General features: G+C 37.3%; 1 protein-coding gene across 4 annotated transcripts in view; it reads right to left on the reverse strand.

Annotated features, from left to right (window-relative positions):
- MYO3B (myosin IIIB) overlaps positions 1–23404 on the reverse strand; it is a 289387-nt gene that overhangs the window by 115595 nt on the left and 150388 nt on the right. For all 4 annotated transcript variants that reach the window (XM_087949748.1, XM_087949749.1, XM_087949750.1 and 1 more), the window contains 3 exons: positions 9371–9450; positions 1477–1554; positions 869–1074 (listed from right to left, as the gene is read on the reverse strand). In XM_087949748.1, the coding sequence (XP_087805874.1) occupies positions 869–1074; positions 1477–1554; positions 9371–9450 (364 nt within the window). The remainder of the gene's footprint in view (positions 1–868; positions 1075–1476; positions 1555–9370; positions 9451–23404) is intronic.

Raw genomic sequence — 23404 nt, forward strand, 5'->3', positions numbered from 1 at the left:
TTCAAAACAAATGTTATCTTTTAACTGATCAATATACTGTATTTTCCACATACTAGGAAGAAGCTTGACAACAAATCTGGCAAATGTTCTAGTAAAAGACAACACTGATCTACTCAAAGTACATCATACAACTGATAAATTTAACCGGTCCTGATTTTTTTTAAAAAAATGTTCCCTGTTTTCCAATATTTAGAATAGAATAGAATATAATTTTTTATTGGCCAAGTGTGATTTGACACACAAGGAATTGTTTTCAGTGCATAAGCTCTCAGTACACAAAAGATATAAGTGATAAATCATGGTCAAAGTCATCATAAATACATTCACCATGAATAATAAGAAACAACACTTAGTGATAGTCATAGGATACTAAATAAACAATCAACATAAAACATACTAGAAAACTAAATAAATATAAATCGTAAAGATACAAGCAACAAAATTATAGTCATAAGTAGAAAAGGAAATAGGTAATAGGAAGGATGAGAAGACGAATAGCAATACAGTCTTAGTATATAGTTTGACAGTGTTGTGGGAATTAATTGTTTAGCAGAGTCTTGCCATTTGTGTCTTGCCATTTGTGGAATTGTATAGATTTTTTTGTTTTGTGTTTTAATCAAAACTTCCTAAAACTTATTTTGTAGCATTATAATTTTTTTAAATGTTATCTTCTCTTGACTGCATATCTCCTGCCCCTATTCACATTTTTCTGGGATGGGCAGCCATATAAATATGATACATCCATTAGCCATGTAATTCTGAATTGCTACAATCTAGAAATCGATGAACTGGCTCTGTATAATTTTGCCTCCAATCCTACTAAAAGCCATTAAGGGTAATTATTTAGTATAAAGCATGAATAGCTTACCTTTTTACAAACTCATCAAAACGTATGCGATGAGAATATCCTTGCCGACGTATGTTGACAGTCTCTAAAATGCCAGTATAGCGTAGCTGCACTAAGACTCTCTCTTGAGAAAATTTCAATGCCTCTCGGTCATCATTGGGCTTAATACAGCGAACAAAGTGAGGTTGCCCAATCACCATTTTAGACAACAGATCCATCAGAGAATACTAAGGAAAGTAGAGCATGATCAAATATAGCACAAGAGTTCCATTTTCTTCGAAGGGAATGAAAATCTAGGCATCCTTTTTCTAGAAGTTCTAATAAAATACAACAGACTCATAAATATGTTTGAATATCTTTTAAAATCTGCCTTCTTCTTACCCACTGATTCACTGCCAAACAAGTTTTACATTAAGAGTTTTCCTTTGACCTCTGTCTCTCCTCAATTTTACTTAATAACTACGCCATTTGTCAACATGTTCATTCATCCCTGCCTTGTCCATCAAAAGGAATCCCTTCTGGCAGGGCTTGTGTATGTTCTGCCCAGTGCCAGGAATATTTGCCAATATTATTTAAATGGGATGTTGGGAAAGCAGTGAAACTATAGTAATACAATTTAAATTCCCTACCCTGAAATAGGAAGCCACGGTTTGTCTTTTCATGTTGGTGGTTTCCTCAGGGTGCCTCATAATTTCCATGGTGTCAATCTGGAAACCAAAATCAGAGAGGTAAAAAAGTCTTGAGCCATCTGTTGATAGATTCATATTATTGATTAGCCTATAGGTCATATCTAAGTACAAGGTTCAAATACATATTACCAATAAAATCCTATACGAACAATTTAAAATAAGAAATTATATTTCTGTGTCACTTCTGCAATCTACCCTATAATCAGGCCCACATATGCTGATCTCAGTCAGAACATTTAGTCAGAAATTGCTGTATTAAATGTTGTTTTCAAATTCTGGCCACACATGAGGAATGTTTTAATATGGGCCTCCCACTGGCTTCTGCCCTTAGAATGCTGCTGTGGCCAAGAAAATTATATGACTATATCCACCAACACTCTGAGATTGACTTTAAAAAAGAAAATAGAAGATACAGAAAGATATAAATTTTGATCCCAATGCCTTTGTTTTAATCGAGTCCATTTATTCAATAAAAGAAACTCTCTTCAAGCAACAAAACCCAGTAATCTATTTAAATAGTAGGAGAAGTTTTATGTAGACACATATATATGTGTATCTATGTATTGCATGTATTTATGTGAAAAATCTGTACTTTTCACTATGCATCAAAGGAAAAAAGGACAAACTGATTGGTTTATTGTCAGAACCTATATCAAACATAATAACAAATGCAATATTAATTTACCTTGGTTACAATTATACAAAACAAGTGGAGTTTAGAAGTAAATGTAGGATAAGATATTCCCTGTTCAGGATTCCAAACACTCCTGTTCTATGCCCAGTTATCACTTTTCTGATTCACTGAACTATCTTGTGTCTCCATCCCTTTATAGTTTTTCTCTTCAGGTTTTTTTTTTTTTTGGAGGGCAGGTGGTCTTTATAAAAAAAATCCCAGGATATCTTCAAGCCTATTGATACTATCTCCTGGTTCATAACTAAGACAGGGCAGATACCAGTGATGGGATTTAAATTTTTTTACTACCGGTTCTGTGGGTGTGACTTGGTGGGCGTGGTAGGGGAAAGATACTGTAAAATCTACAGTCAGAGGTGGTATTTGCCGATTCTCCAAACTACTCCAAATTTCTGCTACCGGTTCTCCAGAACTGGTCAGAACCTGCTGAATACAACCTCTGGCACATACTAACAATCTGGAAATAAAAAATAACGATGTGCTACTTTGTAATTCAGAGTATGGTTTCAAAAGTTTTCCCCCTATAGGATTCAAAGATGTAGACTGTTATAATGATGAGACATGATGAATCATAGCAGAATTAAATAATATGGAGTTTGTCTTCTGACATTGCCTTGTCTTCTCACATTGCCTTGTCCTAAAACATTAACATTTTTATTTCCTTTTGGAGTAGTTTTCTATTACTCCATGTCATTAGTTGGTTCTTCCTGTCAAATTATCACTTTTCTAAATAAAAATATTTTAAAGTGCTTCATCCCCCAAACAAGTACATGAAATAGCAAGCACCAGACTTCCAGTTTGAGCTTCTTCGGCAACAGACTGAAACCTCGTCTCTGCGAGACTTCGATCCGTGCTTGCCACTGGAGCGCCCCGAGCTGGCTGGTTTTGGGGCTAAGCCACCCCATAGAGGTGGTGAAGAAGGGGGAGATTGCCTGCAGGGTTGAGGAGAGCCGCATCTCTCCTCCCCAGCTGGCCATTATTCCCTTTCCCAAAGGCGGTTGCAGCGGTGGTCAGAAATGGCCACCACAAAGAAGAACTCGACTGGAAAAGAATGTGCAGGAGGAAGATAAGAAGAGAAAGTTTTGGTTGACTGGGTCAAACAGCAAAAGCAACAAATAAGGTACCCTGGAATTGAAACTGTTAAAAAACAATAACATTGTTCCCTAAGAAGATTTTTAAGCTGCGAAGGAGAGAGAAAAGGGAAAAGATTTGCTTTTCTCCTTCTCCTATACTGACAGCTAAGAGACTTAAGCAAGAAATTGGAAAAAAAATCCACTTTGACATCAATAGGCATTTAATGCTGAAAATAAAAAGTCAAAGGGATAATAAAGATTTCTGGATAATTAAAAGCTTTTGAAAACAGGAAAGGAGAGAAAAAGAATAAAAGGGTAGGATCTGGAAGGGAGGAGACTACCTGGAATTAAAAAAGAACTTACAGCAAAATCTCAACAAGACTTCCAAAAGATACATTCTAACTGAAATATTGCAACAAAAACCCCAGGAAGAGAAAGTTGAAAAAGAAATAAGAAGATATAACTCGGGACTATCTGGATTACTTGATGATTTCTGGATTCTTGGTTATTGTTTTGAATGACTAAAATCAATCGGGTGATTGTTTAAAACTGTTTAAAATGGCTCCACTTTTAGAAGAACTGAAAATGAAACTTAAAAAGTACAAAGAAGATGCACAAGAAGGGAGAGGTTCTTTCGGCTTCGTATTTCAGTTTTTAGAAATGGAGATTTGGAATTATGAGAAACAACAAGAAATGCCTACAGAACAAGAAGATTGCGACAAAGAAGAAGCCATCTTTAATGAACAAGTAATCTTAGATGGGGGGAAAAAGGAAAGAGGGGAAAAAGAATGGAAAGTTTAAGATTGGGAAAAACAAGTCCAAAAAAAAATGCAGAAGATAGAATTAGAACTAGAGAGATAAGGGGGTAAAAAGGGGAGGGAGAAGATGAGAGGGAAGAAAGAAAGGAAAAGAAGTTATAAAGGACAGAAGCAAAATATAGAGAAACAGGGCCTATTTAGAGATAATGGGTGAAAACTTAATGGAAAAAGGGATTCTGCAAAAGTACATAAGATAGTATGGTTATATTAGAAGCAGAAATAATTTTAAAAAATATGAAACAATGTATGATTAAAATGTCTGATAATATAGCTATCGTAATTCAGTGGAATGCTTGTCAATAAATAAATGTAACAAAAGGTATATTTAATGATTTATAAAACATATGTGAAGAGAAATAAGGGAAAAATTAATTATGGAGATTATATGTGTTTTTAAGGAAGTATGATATTTAATTGAAAAGAAGTGTTAAAGATGTTAAGATTTTAATGATTATTAATGATAGAACTGAACTGGAATGGAATGAGGGTTTATAATTACATATATTTACAATCTTTCTTTCTTTTTTAAAGAATATAGTGTGTATTATAAGAATGTGCCAAGCAGAATTCGATTGGAACTTATGTATTATGTATTATATTGAAGGTCATAAACTTAAGGTATATATTGAAGTTTAAATAAGAGTTGAATGGATGTAATTAAAAGATATAAAGGTGTCATACTCCAATTAGTAACTACAGGAGAAAATTTGTTTAATGAGAAAAGATAATATGAAATTGAAACAGAACAGACAAAAGTATAAATATAATGATTTGAATTGAGATGAGATACCGTATTTATCAGCGTATAACACGCACAGGCGTATAACACGCATCTTCATTTTAAGAGGGAAATTTCAGGAAAAAAATTTAAATTTCTAAATAAAAACTTTGAAGCACCGCCCGGCCTCCGCTTGCCCTCCGCTCGCACCGCCCGGCCTCCGCTCGCACCGCCCGGCCTCCGCTCGCACCGCCCGGCCTCCGCTTGCCCTCCGCTCGCACCGCCCGGCCTCCGCTCGCACCGCCCGGCCTCTGCTTGCCCTCCGCTCGCACCGCCCGGCCTCCGCTTGCCCTCCGCTCGCACCGCCCGGCCTCCGCTCGCACCGCCCGGCCTCCGCTTGCCCTCCGCTCGCACCGCCCGGCCTCCGCCGCACCGCCCGGCCTCCGCTTGCCCTCCGCTCGCACCGCCCGGCCTCCGCTTGCCCTCTGCTCGCACCGCCCGGCCTCCGCTGGCTTCTTAACATTATATCGGCGTATAACACGCATACATCATTTGCCCCCTATTTTCAGGGGGAAAAAAGTGCGTGTTATACGCCGATAAATACGGTAATCAAAATAAAATTGAGAAAATTAAAAGAGGGGAAAAACTATATAGAAAATGTTGAATAGTATAAGATATGGAATAGAACACAAAAAGGAGCATGAAATTGAGTTTTGTGTCTGTATAAAGAAGTTCAACCCGGGACCATGCTATTTTCAAAAAAGATGTTTTACTTGTATTTTGTTATGTGTGAAAACCCAAATAAAACTTTATTTAAAAAAAATGAAATAGCAAGCACCACTGTTACATGCCTTCATTATGCTAACACTACAGCTGTTCTAAATTAAAAATAAATACATGCATCAGACTTTGTGAATGAAAAAAAATTCTTCTCTAGTAGTTGCCAGTCAAAAGCTGCTTTGTTTCATTGCATCACCCAAATGAAATAAGACAATCTTCTCCCTGTTCACATGGTGCTTAGAAATATTTTAGCACACACCCACACATTGTGGTAGTATGCCATCTGCTACGAACAGGTGGTTAACCTAAGAATATGGGAAACCTTTGTGCAGGGTTTTTAGCACCTGCTTTAAGCCCAGAGGCCACCACTTCACATCCTGTTTCCTAAGTCATGTCTGATCCAGGCTAATATTCTCAAAGGGGCCACGAGCAGAGGCATTGTCAGCTTTACCTGGTAAAACAGACAGGAAACAGGACTCAGTGAGCTAATACTACTTTATCGAAAGGCTACATTAACAGAATTTTACTAGTCTGTTGATGAATGTTTGATCAGATACAGGTAGTCCTTGACTTACAACCACAATTGTGACTGGAATTTCAGTTGTAAGTCAGTACAACTTCCTGCCAGCACCTTTAATTACTTGATCAATTAGGGTGAGTCCTTTCTAAGGACTTTCTTCCTCTGACCTTTAAGCCACTGAGGGTTCCTACCTCTCTTATCTTACCGTTTCCTAGGTAGAGCCTCTTTCATTTGTCCCCCAAGGTCACCCACTCATACCATTAAGGGATGGAAATGATGGCTGATCTCCAAATAGGAATTCCAAGCCTTACCTTGAGGAGATACTTAGGAATGCATGCAAAACAGCTAGGAGAAGAAAGAAGCACTCAGGAGAATTACAAGAGTGGGAGTGGATTTAAGATCAGAGTCTTTGATACAGTGCCGGGAAAGAGACAGACAGATACAGAGAGGGGAAAAGGAGGGGGGAAATGTGGAAAAAATAAGATATTCCCCCCCAAAGAAAACTGAGAATAGTTGCTGTTTTTTTCTCCTCAGAGAACAAAACAGTTTTCAAATGAAAATGTTTTTTAAAAAAGTGCCCCTCTGCAAGACATTTTTAGTGATGACAGAAAAGTCCCTGTAAGGCTTGAGGAAAGAAATGCTGCCTCAGCATGGGCAATGAGAAATGTAGGTCACATAACCAAGGAAATGTCAACCTTCTAAATTCACATCTAAAGGGAAAGAAGTGAGGGAGATATTTCTGAGCAGAAATGTGCAAGGTTTTTCTCTAGAGGAGAGAAAGGATTCCAGTACTGAATCCTGTATTATTGTGTTGTAATATTGCTCCAGATTATCTTCTAAAGTTCTTTTAATCTCCAGCATTCAGGAAGACTAGTCTCTTTGGCCTAAAGATTACATGGTTTACTTTTTTATTCTTTTATTTTTAAGTCTACACACCTACAATTACTTCCCTGTCTCAAGGGTTTTTATAAAAAAATCTGGTTAGTCTCTGTTAATTGAAAGGCCCTATTTTCATTGAATTGCTCTCCTTCTGCAGTTCAATGTGCCACTCCAAATTTTCTCCAGAGAATTAGGGACAACTCAAACAGCAAAGATGGCACAAGGGAAGGGTTATTTAGGAAAGGGAAGTGTAATCAATTTTACTCCTGTAGAAGTAAGCTGCTCCGCATTACAAGTAGTCTTCAACTTAACAGTCATTCATTTAAGAATGGCTCAAAGATACAACAGCCTGGCAAAAAGTGCCTTGGGACCTGTACTCACAATTATGACTATCGCACTACCCCCATGGTCATGTGATCACAAATCAAGTGCTTGTCAATGGCCTTGTATTTATCTTGTATAGATTGTTGTGTCCTGCAGTCACATGATCATGATTTGTGACTTTTTTTACCAGCAAAAACGTCCATTGGAATAGCTGGGTTCATTCAGTGACTTTGTGATTGATTTAATGACCACATAATTTGCTTTATAACCACTGTAACAATGATCATAAAAATCAAGTCTGGTCATACTCGACTTACAACCATACTGATTTACAACTGAAATTACAGTCACAATTGTGGTTGTAAGTCAAGGACTACCTGTATCTGATCAAAGATATTTCTAAAAGGAAGACAACTCCTTTCATTGGTGAAAGAGGACAATAGATGACAGCACTTTGTATCTTGTGCAAAGCATCCGAAGAAAGATAATGATTCAAGGATGTTTCAGCCTTATTTCATGTTGTTGTTGAATTCCAATCTTTCAGTTTATCATACCAATACTGAAGTAAGAGTCTAGCTCTGGAAAAAATAGGGTGAAATTAAAAACAACAGACATTACAGAGCTACCAGCAAAAAGAGCAGTTCTGTGTTTAGTTCTCTTGCTTTCTTGGTATTGTTTAATGAAATCAATTGGAAGAAATACCTTCACCTCCTATGTCCTTTTAGATGTTCCAACATGCAGTGACTCTACCTTCTTCATTTAATCTGAGGGAGGAGGCAACCATCACTGCTATCTCAAGGACAGTTAAAATAGTTTATACAAAGATGAAATATTTGTTTTGTTTCATTTTTATTGGTAACAGAAGGAGCACTTCATCTACAGTAGAACTTTGATGACTTCCACTGCTGAGAATTCAGAGGTTGGGTGGAGGAGGAGAAACTGTGTCATGTTATAGGAAAAGACTTACGTAATTTCTCATTCAATCAAATAATTGGAGGATGGCCTTGGGACTCTAGCCTTCTTTAGGCGAATACTGTCTACCTAATTCACCAAACTTAATCATGAAAATGAATGAAGAGAATGTCAAATGATATGCAATGAAGAAATCGGAAAAGAACGTCAATGTTACTTTATGTCAAATGTCTGTTCAATTGTGAAGGATTGAACATTGATGAAGATCAGATTTCTGTTTTTGAAATCTGATCTTCATCAATGTTCAATCCTTCACAATTGATAACATTCAGCAAATTTGTGATAGTGCTGTGTTCAGGAGGGGAACTAATTAAAGCCCATGTACGGCTACAGTATTAACATATCATTCCCAGGAGGAAGATTACATGTTAATTTTTCTGTGTGCAACTAATAAGCGAGCGGAAGGGAAAAAGACAGCAAATAAAAAGAAAGAAAATGGTAGTAAAGATTATTCTTCTAATTGAGGAAAAAAATAAGCAAAACCTCTTTTCTAATAGTAATGTGACAAATAATCAACCAAAATTAAATAATTCAAGTGTTACAAGTCAATGGCTTTGAAAACAAATTCTGAGAATGAATAGCAGGAAAGCTTTTCTTGCTCTAGTTAGTATACAGATACTCTTCAACTTACAACAGTTCATTTACTGACCATTTGAAGTTACAATGGCACTGAAAAAAGTGGCTTATGAGTGTTTTTCACACAACAATTGCAGCATCCACATGATCATGTGATCAAGATTCAGAAGCTTGGCAGCTGCTTCACATTCATGACCGTCGCTATGTCCCAGGGTCATGTGATCCTCTTTGCCAACCTTCTGACAAGCAAAGTCAATGGGGAAGCCAGGTTCACTTAACAACCATGTTACTAGCTTAACAGCAGCAATGATTCACTTAATAACTTGGCAAGAAAGGTTGTAAAATGCAGCAAAATTCACTTGACAAATGTCTCATTTAGCAACATAAATTTTGAGCTCAATTGTGGTTGTACATGGAGGACGACCTGTACTTCAGGGTCTTTTCAAATACGAAACTCTTTTCAAAGTTTAGGTGTGTACTGACCTTAATTCGACCTGACCCAAGCTGTGGAGGTAAAGATCTGGATGCAGCTGTTACTCTTACTCTTGTTTGAGCTAAGTTGCCTGTTTGAAAAGAGAGAGAGAGAGAGAGACAGAATAAGAAAGAGACAGAAGGAGAAAGCAGCAAGGATTAGAAACAATTATTAAAAAAAAAATCCACATCAAGTGGAACTCAACTCCTGGCAATCATGTAATGTATCTGTGTTGCTTTCGTGGCAACAATATGGAAGTGGATTGCCACTGGGCCAAAAGATCATGAAAATCAGAAACTCAGGCAAACTAATATAAGTAACAGCGATATGAACACTAGGTATTTTTCTTAGTCAAATTAGAAGCATGCTCTCATTGGATTCAGAAATTAAACCAATCTTTGCAAATGGAATTAGAATTGTATCCATAGGCAACTCCATCCCAGTCTCCCAAAGGCCCTTTATAAAACAGTCTTTGCACCAGCATCGGTAAGCATATTCAAGTGCATATTTTGCTTTCTGCATATAATCATTATTTAGCAAAATAAGAACTGTCTGCAGATTTCTACGTAAGCATCATCAAGCCGTGGGTATTAAGAGCAAGAAAAACAAGACTAATACTATACCTATAATAAAGTGGGAGTGTGTGGGAGTAAATAATATGCAAAACAATGAAAACAGTGAGAAGTGGGCCAAAAAATAAATAAATACCGGAGGTAAAAGAAAAGGAAATTTCACTGAATTTAGTTTAATGCCAATTCCACTCATCAATCTTCCAGGCCATTCTATCCTTGCAAATTATGCATGCTTCTACTAGGTCCATTTGTAAATTTGACTAATTTGGTCCAGATGCATTTACAGCAGGGAGCCAGTTTGGTATAGTGGTTAAGGCAACCAGACTAGAAATCAAAACACCATGAGCTCTAGTCCCACCTTAGGATCAAAAAGCTGGATGGGTGACTTTGGATTAGTCATGTTCTCTCAGCTCAGTTTCCACGGTAAGATTGCTATTGTGAGGAAAATAGGAAGAGGAAAGAGTACTGGGTATGTTCTTGAATTATGTATAAAAATTATAAAGATGGGATAAGTAGAAGAATGTATATAAAGTTATAATTATGTAAAGAATTTATTGCTTTATTGACTATAGGGGACAGAAAATATCACTGTTCAATTGTAGGCAGACAGCAAAAGAGTACATTTATAATCATGGATTAAATATATGTAATGCGCATTTTATTTATGAGCTGACTCTTTATCAAAGTGAAGACTGATGATTTCATTTTTTTTGAGGTCAAGATATAAAGATTTATTTTAAGATAAGGCCAAACTATTATTTCTATGCAATATAAAATGGTTTGGGGCTTTTTTCCTTCTGTTCTTTTTTTTTATGTCAGTATTTTTTTCTCTTCTCTTTTTTTCTTTACCCATTCAGCCTTCTTCAACATGTTTGTGATATATTCCAACTACTTTCAACTTTTATTTTTCTTTCACTGTTATATAAGAATGAACCAGGGCATGCACTTATACTGAGGCATTTTATCACATCTTTAAATTTATGCAGATTTAGAGTATTTTAGGTGTATTTTACACATATACAAAATGGTGAACAGATGCTTACATTTACAATTCATTACATGCTTATAAAATGTATGATACATAAAGTACATTTTCATTGTTTCGGATGTGATCTCGTTTTAAGTCCACATTCACAGAAATATTTGTTAATTCAAGCCTATTCATTTCATTATGTCATCTTTTTAAATCAACAAATATAGGAGAGGGAGGGAAGGAAGGAGGGAGGGGGAGAGACACAAATTAATGACAAAGTGGAAATTTTGGAAAGAAAGCAGTAGATATAAAGAGAGATGGGAACGAATAACCTGACATTATTGGAGTTGAGAAAGAAGGAATATTGCTTAAGATTCGGAGCAGTTCCATAGGATTTTGATGAATACATTACAGAAATAATAATTAAGGCTTATCCAAGGTTGTTGTTGTTTTTTGAGTGAGATGAAGAGGATTTATAGGCAAAAATTGATAAAGCCTAGAATAAATACAAGATTTGCAAAATTAAGAAAAGTTCCAGGAATGTTTTGATGTACTTTGTCAGAAGAAAGAGATCAAGTTCTGCTGTTGCATTTTAATATAAAACTGAAGATTGATAATACAGATGTAATTGTACTTTAAAAAAAATATTAGGATAAGCATGATTCTTTTTGACTGATAAGACTTAAACAGAAAAATATTTCATTTCAGTGGGATAAACAGGAGGACATGGTTCCCCCCCTTCAAACAGCAGAGGTTTTGACTGAATTCTGTGAAGAAATCAAGACAATTTCTCAAAAAATTCAAAGAAGATATAAATGGATGTGACCAATGAGTCTACACAGAAACCTTTACAGGTGTAACAGAAAACTGTCTATCCATTTATGCACAATCTAATAATATCTTCCTAATTATATCTTTGTCTCGTGTTTCTTCATTTTTCCAATATTATGCAAATATAATCCTCGCTGCTGTCAAGAAATGCAATATTAAATATATACTTTGCTTATCAAGTTTTCTGGTGTTATGCCTAATAAAAACAGTTCAGGTTTAAAATCTACATGTTTCTAACCACCTTTTCTAACCACCTGTGTATTTTTGCCCAAAATTTTCTTGCTTTAACACAAGTCCACCACATATAATAAAATGGGCCAGTTTTCTGATTACATTTCCATGGCTTGTACAATTTTCTTAAAGGACACCCTCTTTAGTCTAATCTTAATGATATAAAATAATTCAGCGGTAAAAGACGTGCCCTAAAATGTAGTAAGATCTTGAACTACCTGAACCACCACCACTATGACTTCAAAGTCTACTTGATTAATTGATGAAAGGTAACGAATATGATGCAGCCAATTAAGTACTTTTAAATATCTTTAGTTTCAAAAGAAAACCAGGGAGTGAAATGAATTAACATTAGTTGAATAGTACAGTAAGTTTTACATATTGGTAAATCAACTGAATGCCTTGTTGACTGGCTGGAAAAGTGTTTGCTGTGAACATTTTAAGGCTATTCCTAAAAATTGTTTTTGTAGATTTTTTTTAAAGAAAAAGAGATTTTAAAAATAAAAGCTTTGAGGGGAAGGAAGGAAGTGATGTGGCCTAAGCATGTGCAAAACATTCCAGATACATTTCAAAGTTTTAAGTAGTGAGAGGAGCACAAGATGTCCAAATGTTTTCTCTGGCTACATATCTTCAGAGGCTAAACTGTGATTAATAGCATTGAAAGAACCCTTTGAAGCAGGATTGGTGACATCAAAGTCCTAATCCATGGGTGGCAGGATTTTTATAATGAGTGGGAAGCATTTTAACACATTTCAAAGGATTTACAGCATGAATAAACAATAGGCCACTGCAGATGTGCCACACACCTTTCAGAAACATAACACATAAATAAGTTTCCATTTTAATTTAAATGTAAATAAAGTAAATAAAGCGTTAACACTTCTTTTCAGATTAACACTTTAAAAGTGCCTTATTTGCAACAAGTTCATTTTTTTCCTAACTGCTTTTGCAGAACTCTTGTGTTAATTCCATGAAGCTATTTTTATTTCTAAACTATAGATGATACAATATAACTGGAAAGAAGCAATATTTTAAAAAGCTTATATGTCTCTATATATAATTCTACATATAGAACTCATTTTCTGGGAAGTAAGATTTAATTAACATAAAGAATATTACATAGAAATATTATGTAGAAAAGACACATTAAAAATGATTGAAAATACAATGAGAGCTAGCATGAACATAAACAAATTAATATACCAGAACAACCGTTGTTCATAATATTCATAATTCATGATCTGGCAAATTTTAAAAAATGGGCAGAAAATCCTTTTGCTCTTCCACATAATTTTTTTTTCTTTGTGAAATTTGCTACCAGATTTCCTGGCATATCTGTATATGACACAATGTAAATGGAGAATAAATGAATTTGCATCGACAATAATGAATTGCAAAATTAAATGGGTAAATAATAATTATTTGATTTGCTGACCACGAAACAAAAAGGACCATTAGAACCCTTATATTCAGAGGTGGTATTCAGCAGGTTCTGACCAGTTCTGGAGAACTGGTAGTAGAAATTTTGAGTAGTTCGGAGAACCGGTAGTGGAAATTTTGAGTAGTTTGGAATACTACCTCTGACTGGCCCCACCCCCATTTCTTCTCTGCCTCCTGAGTCCCAGCTGATTGGCTGGGTCTTCTTTAGTTGCCCTGCACAGGAGAACGGAGCTGGAAAGCAGGTTAGTGGGGTGGGGAGGGAATGGGGATTTTGCAGTATCTTTCCCCTGCCACGCCTACCAAACCATGCCACACGCACCAAGCCACGCTCATAGAACTGGTAGTAAAAATTTTTGAATGCCATCACTACCTATATTATACAACCCCCTTGAGTTTTCTACCCCTGCTAACAAGGGAGGTCTCCTTTAAATGTACATTTTAAATTTCTGTTTCAAATTTTTTTCAACCCCACAGTCCAATGACATGAATCCCAGTCTTTACATTTTTAATTGTTAACATGCTCTTATAATAGTCCAGAATCGTGTGTTTTGGAACATTTAATCTTCTACAAATATAAATATAAAAAGCCTTCGGTATTAATGATTTAAAAAAAGCCTTTGGTATTAATGATGCACCAAAGAAGTTGCAGTGTCTCCTAATCACATTATTTAAAGTAAGCTTAGACCAAAGTAAGTCCTGTTGAATGCAATGCCTTATTTCTCAATAAGAAATTGATGTTCTCAAAACAAACTGATATACAACAGGATGCTGGATTTTGGGAGGCACAGTACCATTCAATTCCCCTATCATCAGTTTTCTTTATTTCCTAAGAAGTTTTACAGAAGAAATAATGTTTAGCAATGATTCACACCAAATAATGCCTTCTACTAAAACTCTCATCATAACCTTCAACTGGGCAGAACAGTGTGTCATATGGCAACAATTTTTTTTAATAAAGATCACCTCAAATGTGGTTAACTTACAGAATGTGTCCAAAATTCAAGACCCATGACTTTGAAAAGAATGAAATTTGGAAAAAGGTGTCATGCCCTTGTCGGAGTCTGAATCTGAGGAGGAAGACAAACAGCTGACAGGGAATAGGAGTGTGGCTCTGTTAGCTGTGGAGGAAACTGGGGAAGGGCAACGTCCAGCTGGGCAGAGTGGGGAGAGGTAGAACAAGGGAGAGGGAGTTCAGAGGAAGACCCAGGCCCACCCCCCTCTTCATCCTAGGGCACACAGGGAAGAACAGAGAAGTGAATAACATGGGTTGCATGGTTTATAAGGGAGGAAAGGGCCCTGATTCCCTTCATTAGCCACAGCTGGGAATGAGAGTTTAAAAGAGATGCACTCTGAGTGCGGCAGCTGCTGGGAGCAAACGTGTTTATCTTGTGTTGACTTTGGTTATCTGTGTTCCTGGTGTCCTCCCAACCATGTTGAGTTATTGCCGTGCCTTCACGTCTGGAATTCTTGCTCCTGCCCTACCGGACTAATTACCTCATTTTGCCTTGATTGGACTTATAGTTACAGTTTTTGTGGATCACGTTTTGGACTTGATTCTCTCCAGCCAAAGGCTGTTCCTGGGAGAGTTTTTATCCAGCCAGAAGGTAACCAGGACACTGGGGGCAAAGTTGGAGCTAATAAAGGGACTCCTACTGATTATCTGACTGTGTTGCCTTTGTGCCATACCCTGGGTCTTCACAAAAGATTTGGGTACTGCTTCATTGCTATTGGCTGCAGCTGAGCTGCTGGACTGCTACTGTTGTCACATAATCTTCATTTTCAATGTTCCAGGACAATTCCCAGACAGTTGTGCAATCTCTTGCTCCCCACCCTACAGCAGTCATTTACCTACCTTCTAGGAAGGGGAGGGAGGGAAGGGAAGAGGGAAGGGGGGAAGAAAGAATTTTTCTGATGCTTTCTGCCAACTTCCCACAGGGAAGCTCAATGGGAAAACCAGCAGGAAATCAAAATTTGTTCCCACTCCCACTGGTTCCCCCCCTCCCCCACGATAATTCTGCTTTTCTGTTTGGCTAAGGAAATATTTCTGAAAAATTGGCCCGATGACATACAGGTTGTTATATTTATTAATTTAACATACATTTTAGCCATGCAGTATGAATCTATATTTTTTTTCTTAAACTCTACTCCTTAGAATTCTTTTGGGCTCTCTTTTCTGTTTCTAGTGAATGTACACAGGACCCCATTTTAGTACTTTGAAACAGTACTAAAATATTTTATCTATTGGACTAGTTTCTTATAGTTCTAATATAAATAGAACATTTATGGGTTTCTTTGCTGCCACCTAGTAGTTATCCAGATTTTTACAATGTAGCCCTTTAGTACATAGCCAAGGATTTTAATCAACTGAATGTTTCCCATCCTAAATTGGGCTGATGAAACAAACAAAAATAGGTAGGCTAATGGGAGAGATCAGAGAACAAAAAGTACTTTTCTTGCTCAGCAATGCTGGATAGATAATAGATAGATAGATAGATAGATAGATAGATAGATAGATAGATAGATAGATAGATAGATAGATAGATATGGACAGTATCAACTCTGGGCAGTTCATAACATGCTGCTTAGATTCACAAAAAATGGGGAACCATAAAGTAACCATATTGGTTAGTTTCACATCATATTTCAGCCTCACAAGTTATGCAATCCCAATTACTGAGTCACAACCATCCATTTTCCAAAAGCTGTTCAAGCTTCTGGCCTGAATAAAAGCAGCAACATAAGCAAAAACCTTATAAAAAGGAATACTCAAAATCTGTAATTGTTTACTTGGAAAAAAACCATATGAACTCTTCTGCAAAGGCACACAGAGAAAGACAATATAGTATGTCAGTAGATTATTGGATTAAAACTGACTAGATTCCAGTTTAATTTATCAACTAGCTATGAAGCATCCTGGATGACAGGAATGAAATTTGCTGTCTGGTTTGCTGATCCCTATCCTGCCTCTATTGCTTCTGCTAACAGCCACTGCCAGCCCCTTCCAAGGTAATTGGTAACACAGCCTAGCAGATTCCATACATCTTGAGGCTGCCCTTGAATAGTGTCAAAATAATGGGAAAGATATTATTTTAACACTGATACAACTAATGATAATTTAAGCTCCTGTGTGAGCTGGGGACAAGATGAAGGCAATGTCATGGACACAGGGCAGGAGGAAAAAATGTTGCCAAGATATAATTCTGCTGTGGTTAGTGCCAAGCAATGATTTAACCATAAAATAGATTATTAAAGATATACTTTAGTATCCTTTATTACATGTTGGGAAGCGGGTTTTTTTGGTAAGTGGCAGGATTTAAAAACTACTACTGATAGGCCTACATTTAATCAAGGGAGGCCTTTGCTGAAGATGAAGAAAACATATGCAGCAGAAATTTCTCAACTAAATCTTATTTTATTCTGTTTGGAGCATCGTTGCTCTCATTTCCTTGTTTCTCTATGCTATTTTTATCCCAACCTTCAGAACAAGTGCTCTCAGAAGAGCTACCAAACCAGATGATTTCCCCACTCTCCAACCATCTCTTTTATCTAATGCTGTGTCAAATTATTAGCTCTCCTAATATATGAAAGTTGATGGAATGAGTTGAAGAGAACAAATAGAAATACGCTCCCCTGTGAAATCCTCCTGGAATTTCCGCATCATGGGAGGTAAAGGGAAAATGGCTTCCCCCTCTTTATTGTTTTTAAAAGTCTCCACCTAATATGGTCACTTACAGAGTCTAGCATAATTGCATTAATCCACAATTTAATAGTAAGGACAGACTGTTTCTTTCATGGATATTTACTTTTCTGAGTTTTGAGTTTTGGAGCAGCCACAACACCGAGCTCAGAAAAGGGGAGGACAATTACTGTATTTTTTGCACTATAAGGCGCTCCAGACCATAAGACGCACCTAGCTTTTGGGGAGGAAAACAAGAAAAAAAATCTGCCTCTGCCTCCCAGCAATTTTTCTCCTTGCAGCAAACAACAAACATCCTGGTCAGCTTCAGCACAGCCTGATTTAGCATGAGCAGCTGAATGGCGATTGGATCTGCCTCCCGAAACACCGCCAATCAGCTGTTCCAGGCTGCGGAGATCGACGTTGCCCATCACTGTTGTTGCCACCCATTGCTGCCGCCTATCACCACATCTGCGCGCCACACTTTCAGCCTCCACATGGCGCATTTTCAGCCTCTAGTATGTTTCCTGCAATTTGGGGAGTGGTCCCATACTTCTCCTGGGCCTTTCACAGGACAGGAAAGGAATAAGTGGCTAGATAAGGAAAGTGATCAATGCCGAATTAAATGAAACGGTCCTGAGGGAGGCTATGCTGTGGCCCTTTCTTAAGGCACTCCGTGTACACCTTTCATATTAGAACTTCTGTCTAGTCCCCAACGTTTCCTTTTTAGAGAAGGTTGTTGAGAAGTCATTGGGACTTCAGTTGCAGTATGGCCTAGAAAAAATAGACAAGATAATTAAATTCCTTTCAATCAGAGTTGAGATCCAGGGATGAAAAGAAAATGGCACTGGTCACCTTAATGGATGTTTATTAAGGCTTGGATGGAAGAATCTACCTTTTCTTGTCCTTTGGATAAAAAGTTGGACTCTCTCTCTTGTGTTGCAGGTTTCAGAACTCTCACTGTTGTTTAATATCTGCAAGATAACTCTGGGAGAAAGTATGTGTCTGTCTGGGATATCATTGTTTCTATACACATTCAGCATTTGCACTCTATAGATCGGGGTTGCCAAGCTTTTGGACCTCAGGGACCACCAAACTCATAATTGTAAATCCCGCGGATCAGAGACCCTAGGAAAATCCCCAAAAAAGTTTGCAGGAAAATTCTCCATCCTGTTTTCCTACCGATCGATCATTTTTTATTTGGCATTGCAGGATATCGTCTCCAGCTCCGTTCCCGGAGGGGTGGGAGAGAGAGAGAGAAACTTTTGTCTTCATGCAAGGAAAGCAGCAAAAGTCTTTCTTTCTCTCCCCCAAACTCCACCAGTAATGAGTCTTTGTGAGACTTGTTGTGCCAGCACAGCCTCTTGGAGCAGGATGCCTTTCAGGGTCCCAAAAACTAATTTCTGGTGGAGTTTGGGGGAGAGAAAGAAAGACTTTTGCTGCTTTCCTTGTGTGCAGCCAAAAGCAGAAGAAGAAAGAAGCGGAAAGAAGCAGCCCGGTGGCCAGGCGAGGTGCGTGGGGTGAGTGGGGCAAGTTCCCCCCTCCGCCCTTTCCCCCCTCCCCTCACTACCTTGTGTTGTTCTCAATGCAAGCGACGCAAGCCTTGTGTTCCCACGGGCCATGTGGGCAGCGAAGCCTTGTGTTCCTGCATAGCCTGGATTAATTGCTTTGGGGGGGTGCTTTGGGGGTGACATTTCTCTGTGGAGCACCAAAATTTTCTCACAGACCACCAGTGATCCCCAGCCCACTGGTTGGCGACCACTGCTGTAGATGACACAATCAAAAGTTGTTGAAAGAGCTTTTCAGAAATAATGGATGGGAACATCCATATGTAATTCAACTCCGATTAAGAGTTCAACCTGAATTCACCTTTCAAGATGTAGACTGATAAACTTAAACTCTTATCTAAGTTCTCACAATGGAAAATTTAAAACTCTGGGTATGTGGAACTTATTAGACCGATGAGAGTCTTTTTATTGGGTTTCGGATGACTGATTAATGCGATGATTAATGTGAGATGTTTTGAAATAAAACAGAAAATGTGCTTTGGAGTGAATGGGAGCACAAATATAACACCCTATTGCAATTCTTCAAAGCAGACATCAGTTTGAAAGATTTTGCTGTTTTGAAGAGAAATGGAGAAATGTTGATCACACTGCACAACCATTACAGTCAAAACATCTGAATGGATCCAAGTGAAAGACTGATGTCCTGACTTTGGATCTATCCAGATGTTTTGACTGTAATTCCCATAACTTTGGGTAAGGGTAGAAGATGGTTGCAAGGTGAAACATCTAGATAAGGGCAGGTGTGGACAAACTGTGCTGGATCATTGTACAAATCAATCCTGCAGTTGAGAAAAGACTGTATGAAGTCATTTGTGAAATATGATAAAATTCATTATTTGGCTAAATCCAGCTGTATTTAATCTAGTTCATCTATGTCCCATACCTGCAGGTCAGTATAGTTTACAACTGTTCCTTTGCCATTTGTAGTTTAAGTCCTCTTTGTATGCATAACATTATTGGCAATGTGACTAAATACAATTAATTTTTACAAGCTTTTATTCATATGGGTCATACTTGAAGAAACAAGGCAAAGATAACAGCTTTCAGTTAATATTGCTCATTTTTTAAGAGAAAATATGAATTTTGATTTATCTATAAATGGATACGTTATCACTATAATAGCTTTTGTTACCGATCCATTATACCAAAAGGAGGAAAGTCCTCAGTTACCTTTTAGTAGAGGAATCATGCAGCCTCAAAATTCCGCTCATTATATTATGAAGTGAATTCATAAACTGCAAATAGCTTTAAGGACTTTTTTCTACATAAAAATGTAGTAGCAGGGGAATAAACATAGTTTAAAGCATTTAATATAATTTAATAGATAGATAATAGATAAATATTTATTTATTCTATTAAATAATAGAATTTATTTAATAGAATAAATCTGATATATATATATCAAACCTTGAAATAAATTCTGCACATACATCAGCCATAGTGTTACTGGAATTCAACTGAACTGAAAAACACTAAAAGTTTCCTGAATCTGCCCTGAACTGGAGAAAATGCTATTAATTAAAAGCAAAATAATAGTTGCAAGCTTATGATCGGTGTTTCCAAATTGCATTCATTTTTCTCCTGACAGAGAAGTGTATGAAGTAAACTTATGGTCCGTTCTTCCTCTGCCGTTTGTAACAGCTAAACTCCTTCTTGCACAATATGCAAAGTTGAGTAACCAGTTTAGGAAACTAAAAGAAATAGCTCCTTTGCCAAAATATTTCAGTTGCTTTTATTAAATACTAAAATCCCAAAGGGTCCTACAAAGTCCATGGGGAGTATAAGTGGTCCTTGACATACAACCATAAAGTAGCTTGCCCATTACAGTCATATGTTATGACTTTACTTTTTTTGTGGTGGCCATTAAACAAACATTGCAGTCATAAAGCAAATACCACCGTTGTTAAATGACCACAATGGTTTGTTAAGGCAACCCATTGTTTGCTATGGTGTGGTTTTTCTGAAAACCGGAAGTAATGTCCCACTTTCTGCAAAACTGTCATAAAATGCGGTGATGTGACTGCAGAATGGTTGCAAATGACCATAAATGTGGCCATCTTGCTTAGGGCCCAAATTGTGGTCATGTAAAGGTGAGGGAGGGGCGACCATTGGACCCAGGTCATAACTCCCTATTTCCAGGTAAGTCGTAACTTTGAACAGTCGCTAAGCAACCAGTCATAAGTTGAGGACTACTTGTAGAACCAAAGCAAATACACTAACATTTTCAAGTAGTTTATTTTTTCCATTCAGCGCTGAGATGTATGCAATGCTACTTTATATTTTGAAAAAAATATATGAGTTGAATATTATCAGTAGTTAATGTGAGTGGATATATTTATCCTCCATGGTAAATCAATTCTTGAATTCCAGTTTCAGGTTATGTTGAAGATCCAGGATGTTAGCAGATACAAAAATATAAACCTGGTCACTTCCAACATACCTCAGTTTTGCTTTGACCAATGTTTGAAGATAGCAGCTTCAGAGGATGGAAGGGGGAGAGGAAGAGAATTCCCCCTCCCCCATTTTAGAGGGGAAACCCGTATAAGCCAATAGCTCCTGAAATAACTTCCCAGGTTTCATAGTCTGCAATCTAAGACCATCATCAAATGAACCTGAAGCAGAGGTTCAGGTAAGAGAAAAAGTACAGCAATACACATTCAGAGAGCAGAAGAAAAGATTAAGCTTTCAAAGTCAATTAGTCGTGACAATTATAAATTCTCCCTATTATTAGATGCAGGATATGCAGTTCAATTATTAGATGCAGTTCAAATTGTTGAGGAAAAAAGATAAAAGAACTAACCTTTCTTTATTTTGCATGGTGGAAATATATTGAACTAGAGTTATGCATATCATGGTTTTGCTCTCTCATAATCCAGCATCCAGAGCCAAATACAACATAATAGGGACTAGGGTAAGGCAGACCATTACACATAGTATTCTCATTTTCTCTGTTTTCCTCCATTATAATTTGTTAAAAAAAAACAGTCATAACATCAGAAGAATCCATTAACATCTCACTTATGATGGAAAAGCTGTCAGTTAACTGATCATCTGCAGATGGTATTGTTATTTCTATTCTGAATATATTCTGGACTGCGCTACTTCATGTTTTTCCATATATATTATATATAGCCATATGCAATGGTGGGATTCATCCGGTTTGCACTGATTTGAGCAAATCAATAGTTAAATTATCCACCCCCTGCTATCAAAATGGATCCTGGGAGCTGTGCTGCAATGGAGAAACGGGCAAGGAGCGGCCATTGTGAGGGAAGGAGAAAGCCGCTTTCCCTCTTTCTTCTCCCTGCTCCTCCTCCTCCCCTCGTGCCAGCCATTCCATTACCCATTTCTCCATTACGGCACAGTGCAGCGCAGCGCCCAGGATCCATTTGGATCGTGAGGGGTAATTTAACAACCGGTTCACCCAGAGTCAGGCTGGCCATTGCGGAAGGCTCGTCCCACGTGTGTGGCGGAGCTGGAGGATGGGGAAGGGCCACACCTCCCATGACAGCCAACCTGAGTGAACTGCTTGTTAAATTATTTGAATCCCACCACTGCCTATATGTCTTGCAGGGGATACTCACATTTTTCCAGAAAAAAAACAAAAACAAAGATAAAATAATGATCCCAATGAAAGGGAATATACGCAGCTCTGAGTTGTGCTATGGAGTCCTTGGTGCTCTCTAAGCTTCGTTGAACCAAGAACGAAGGTCAGAACTAAGCTCAAAGAGCAACAAGGACTTCCTAAAATAATGAAATGACCAACAGTAACTGAGACCAGCCAGTTGCCTTCTGACTCTAAAATGTTTTTAAAACACAGGGTGGTCTCAGAAATGTTCTAGAACTGATACAATTTAGAGTTAGGTAAGAGGTTAGTAGGATCTTCCATAGAGAAAACATTTTTTTAATATTTCAGTCTTGTTCATTATTGTTTTGATTGTGTTTTATGCGGCTACAATTCTTTATACAAAATTGCTTATTCGTTTAGGAATAAGGTGCATTGCATTCATTGGGTTTGATTTCTATAGAATTGCTCTGCAGAATATATTCTAATAAGCAAATACATTTTTTCCTCCCAAACTGAGTGGAAAAGTGGTTTAAAAATACAATTTGAGTAATATTTAGGATATTTAGCAACATCACCCTGTCACTTTCAAAGTCATCCTTTTCTTTGCTCTGTAAATAGCACCACCTTGTGGAACATTTGCAAACTCTTCCTACATTCCAGCACAAACTCTGTACTTGCGATAGAACAATATAGGTTTTTCTGTTGCACAGAATTGGGCAGTTTTTATATAAGAGATCTACTTTCAAAGCTGATTGCTCTGAAAGCCGGCAGAATTTGGTGCGGTCTGTTGCATGAATGCATATATTTCTTCGTGCCCTCCTTTCTTTTTTAACATTTTTATGGAGTTATAAATATTATAAAAGACAAAAGACAAAGTAAATAGAAAAGCAGTAGGGAAGGAAGGGGAAAGGGAAGTGAGGAAAGATAAGAAAGAGAAAGAAAAAGAAAAAGAAGCATTGACTTCCAACTCTCTCTGTTACAGTAAAATAAGGCATTAACATCAAATCACAGCTTTTTGCTTTTTCGTAGTAATATGAACAAGCCATTTCTATAAAGTTCTATCGGCCTAATCAATGAAACCCAAAGGCAGAGTTTCATTCTTCTCCACATCAAGCATGAAGTTCAGAAATGGTCTCTGTGTGGGATCAAAAGTATTTATATTCTTTTCTTTAATCCAAGTGGTCAA

Source organism: Notechis scutatus, chromosome 1 (genome assembly GCF_049901735.1).
Source record: "Notechis scutatus isolate UNSWTSFEM ecotype Mainland chromosome 1, rNotScu1.2, whole genome shotgun sequence".
Taxonomy (NCBI): Eukaryota; Metazoa; Chordata; class Lepidosauria; order Squamata; family Elapidae; genus Notechis; species Notechis scutatus.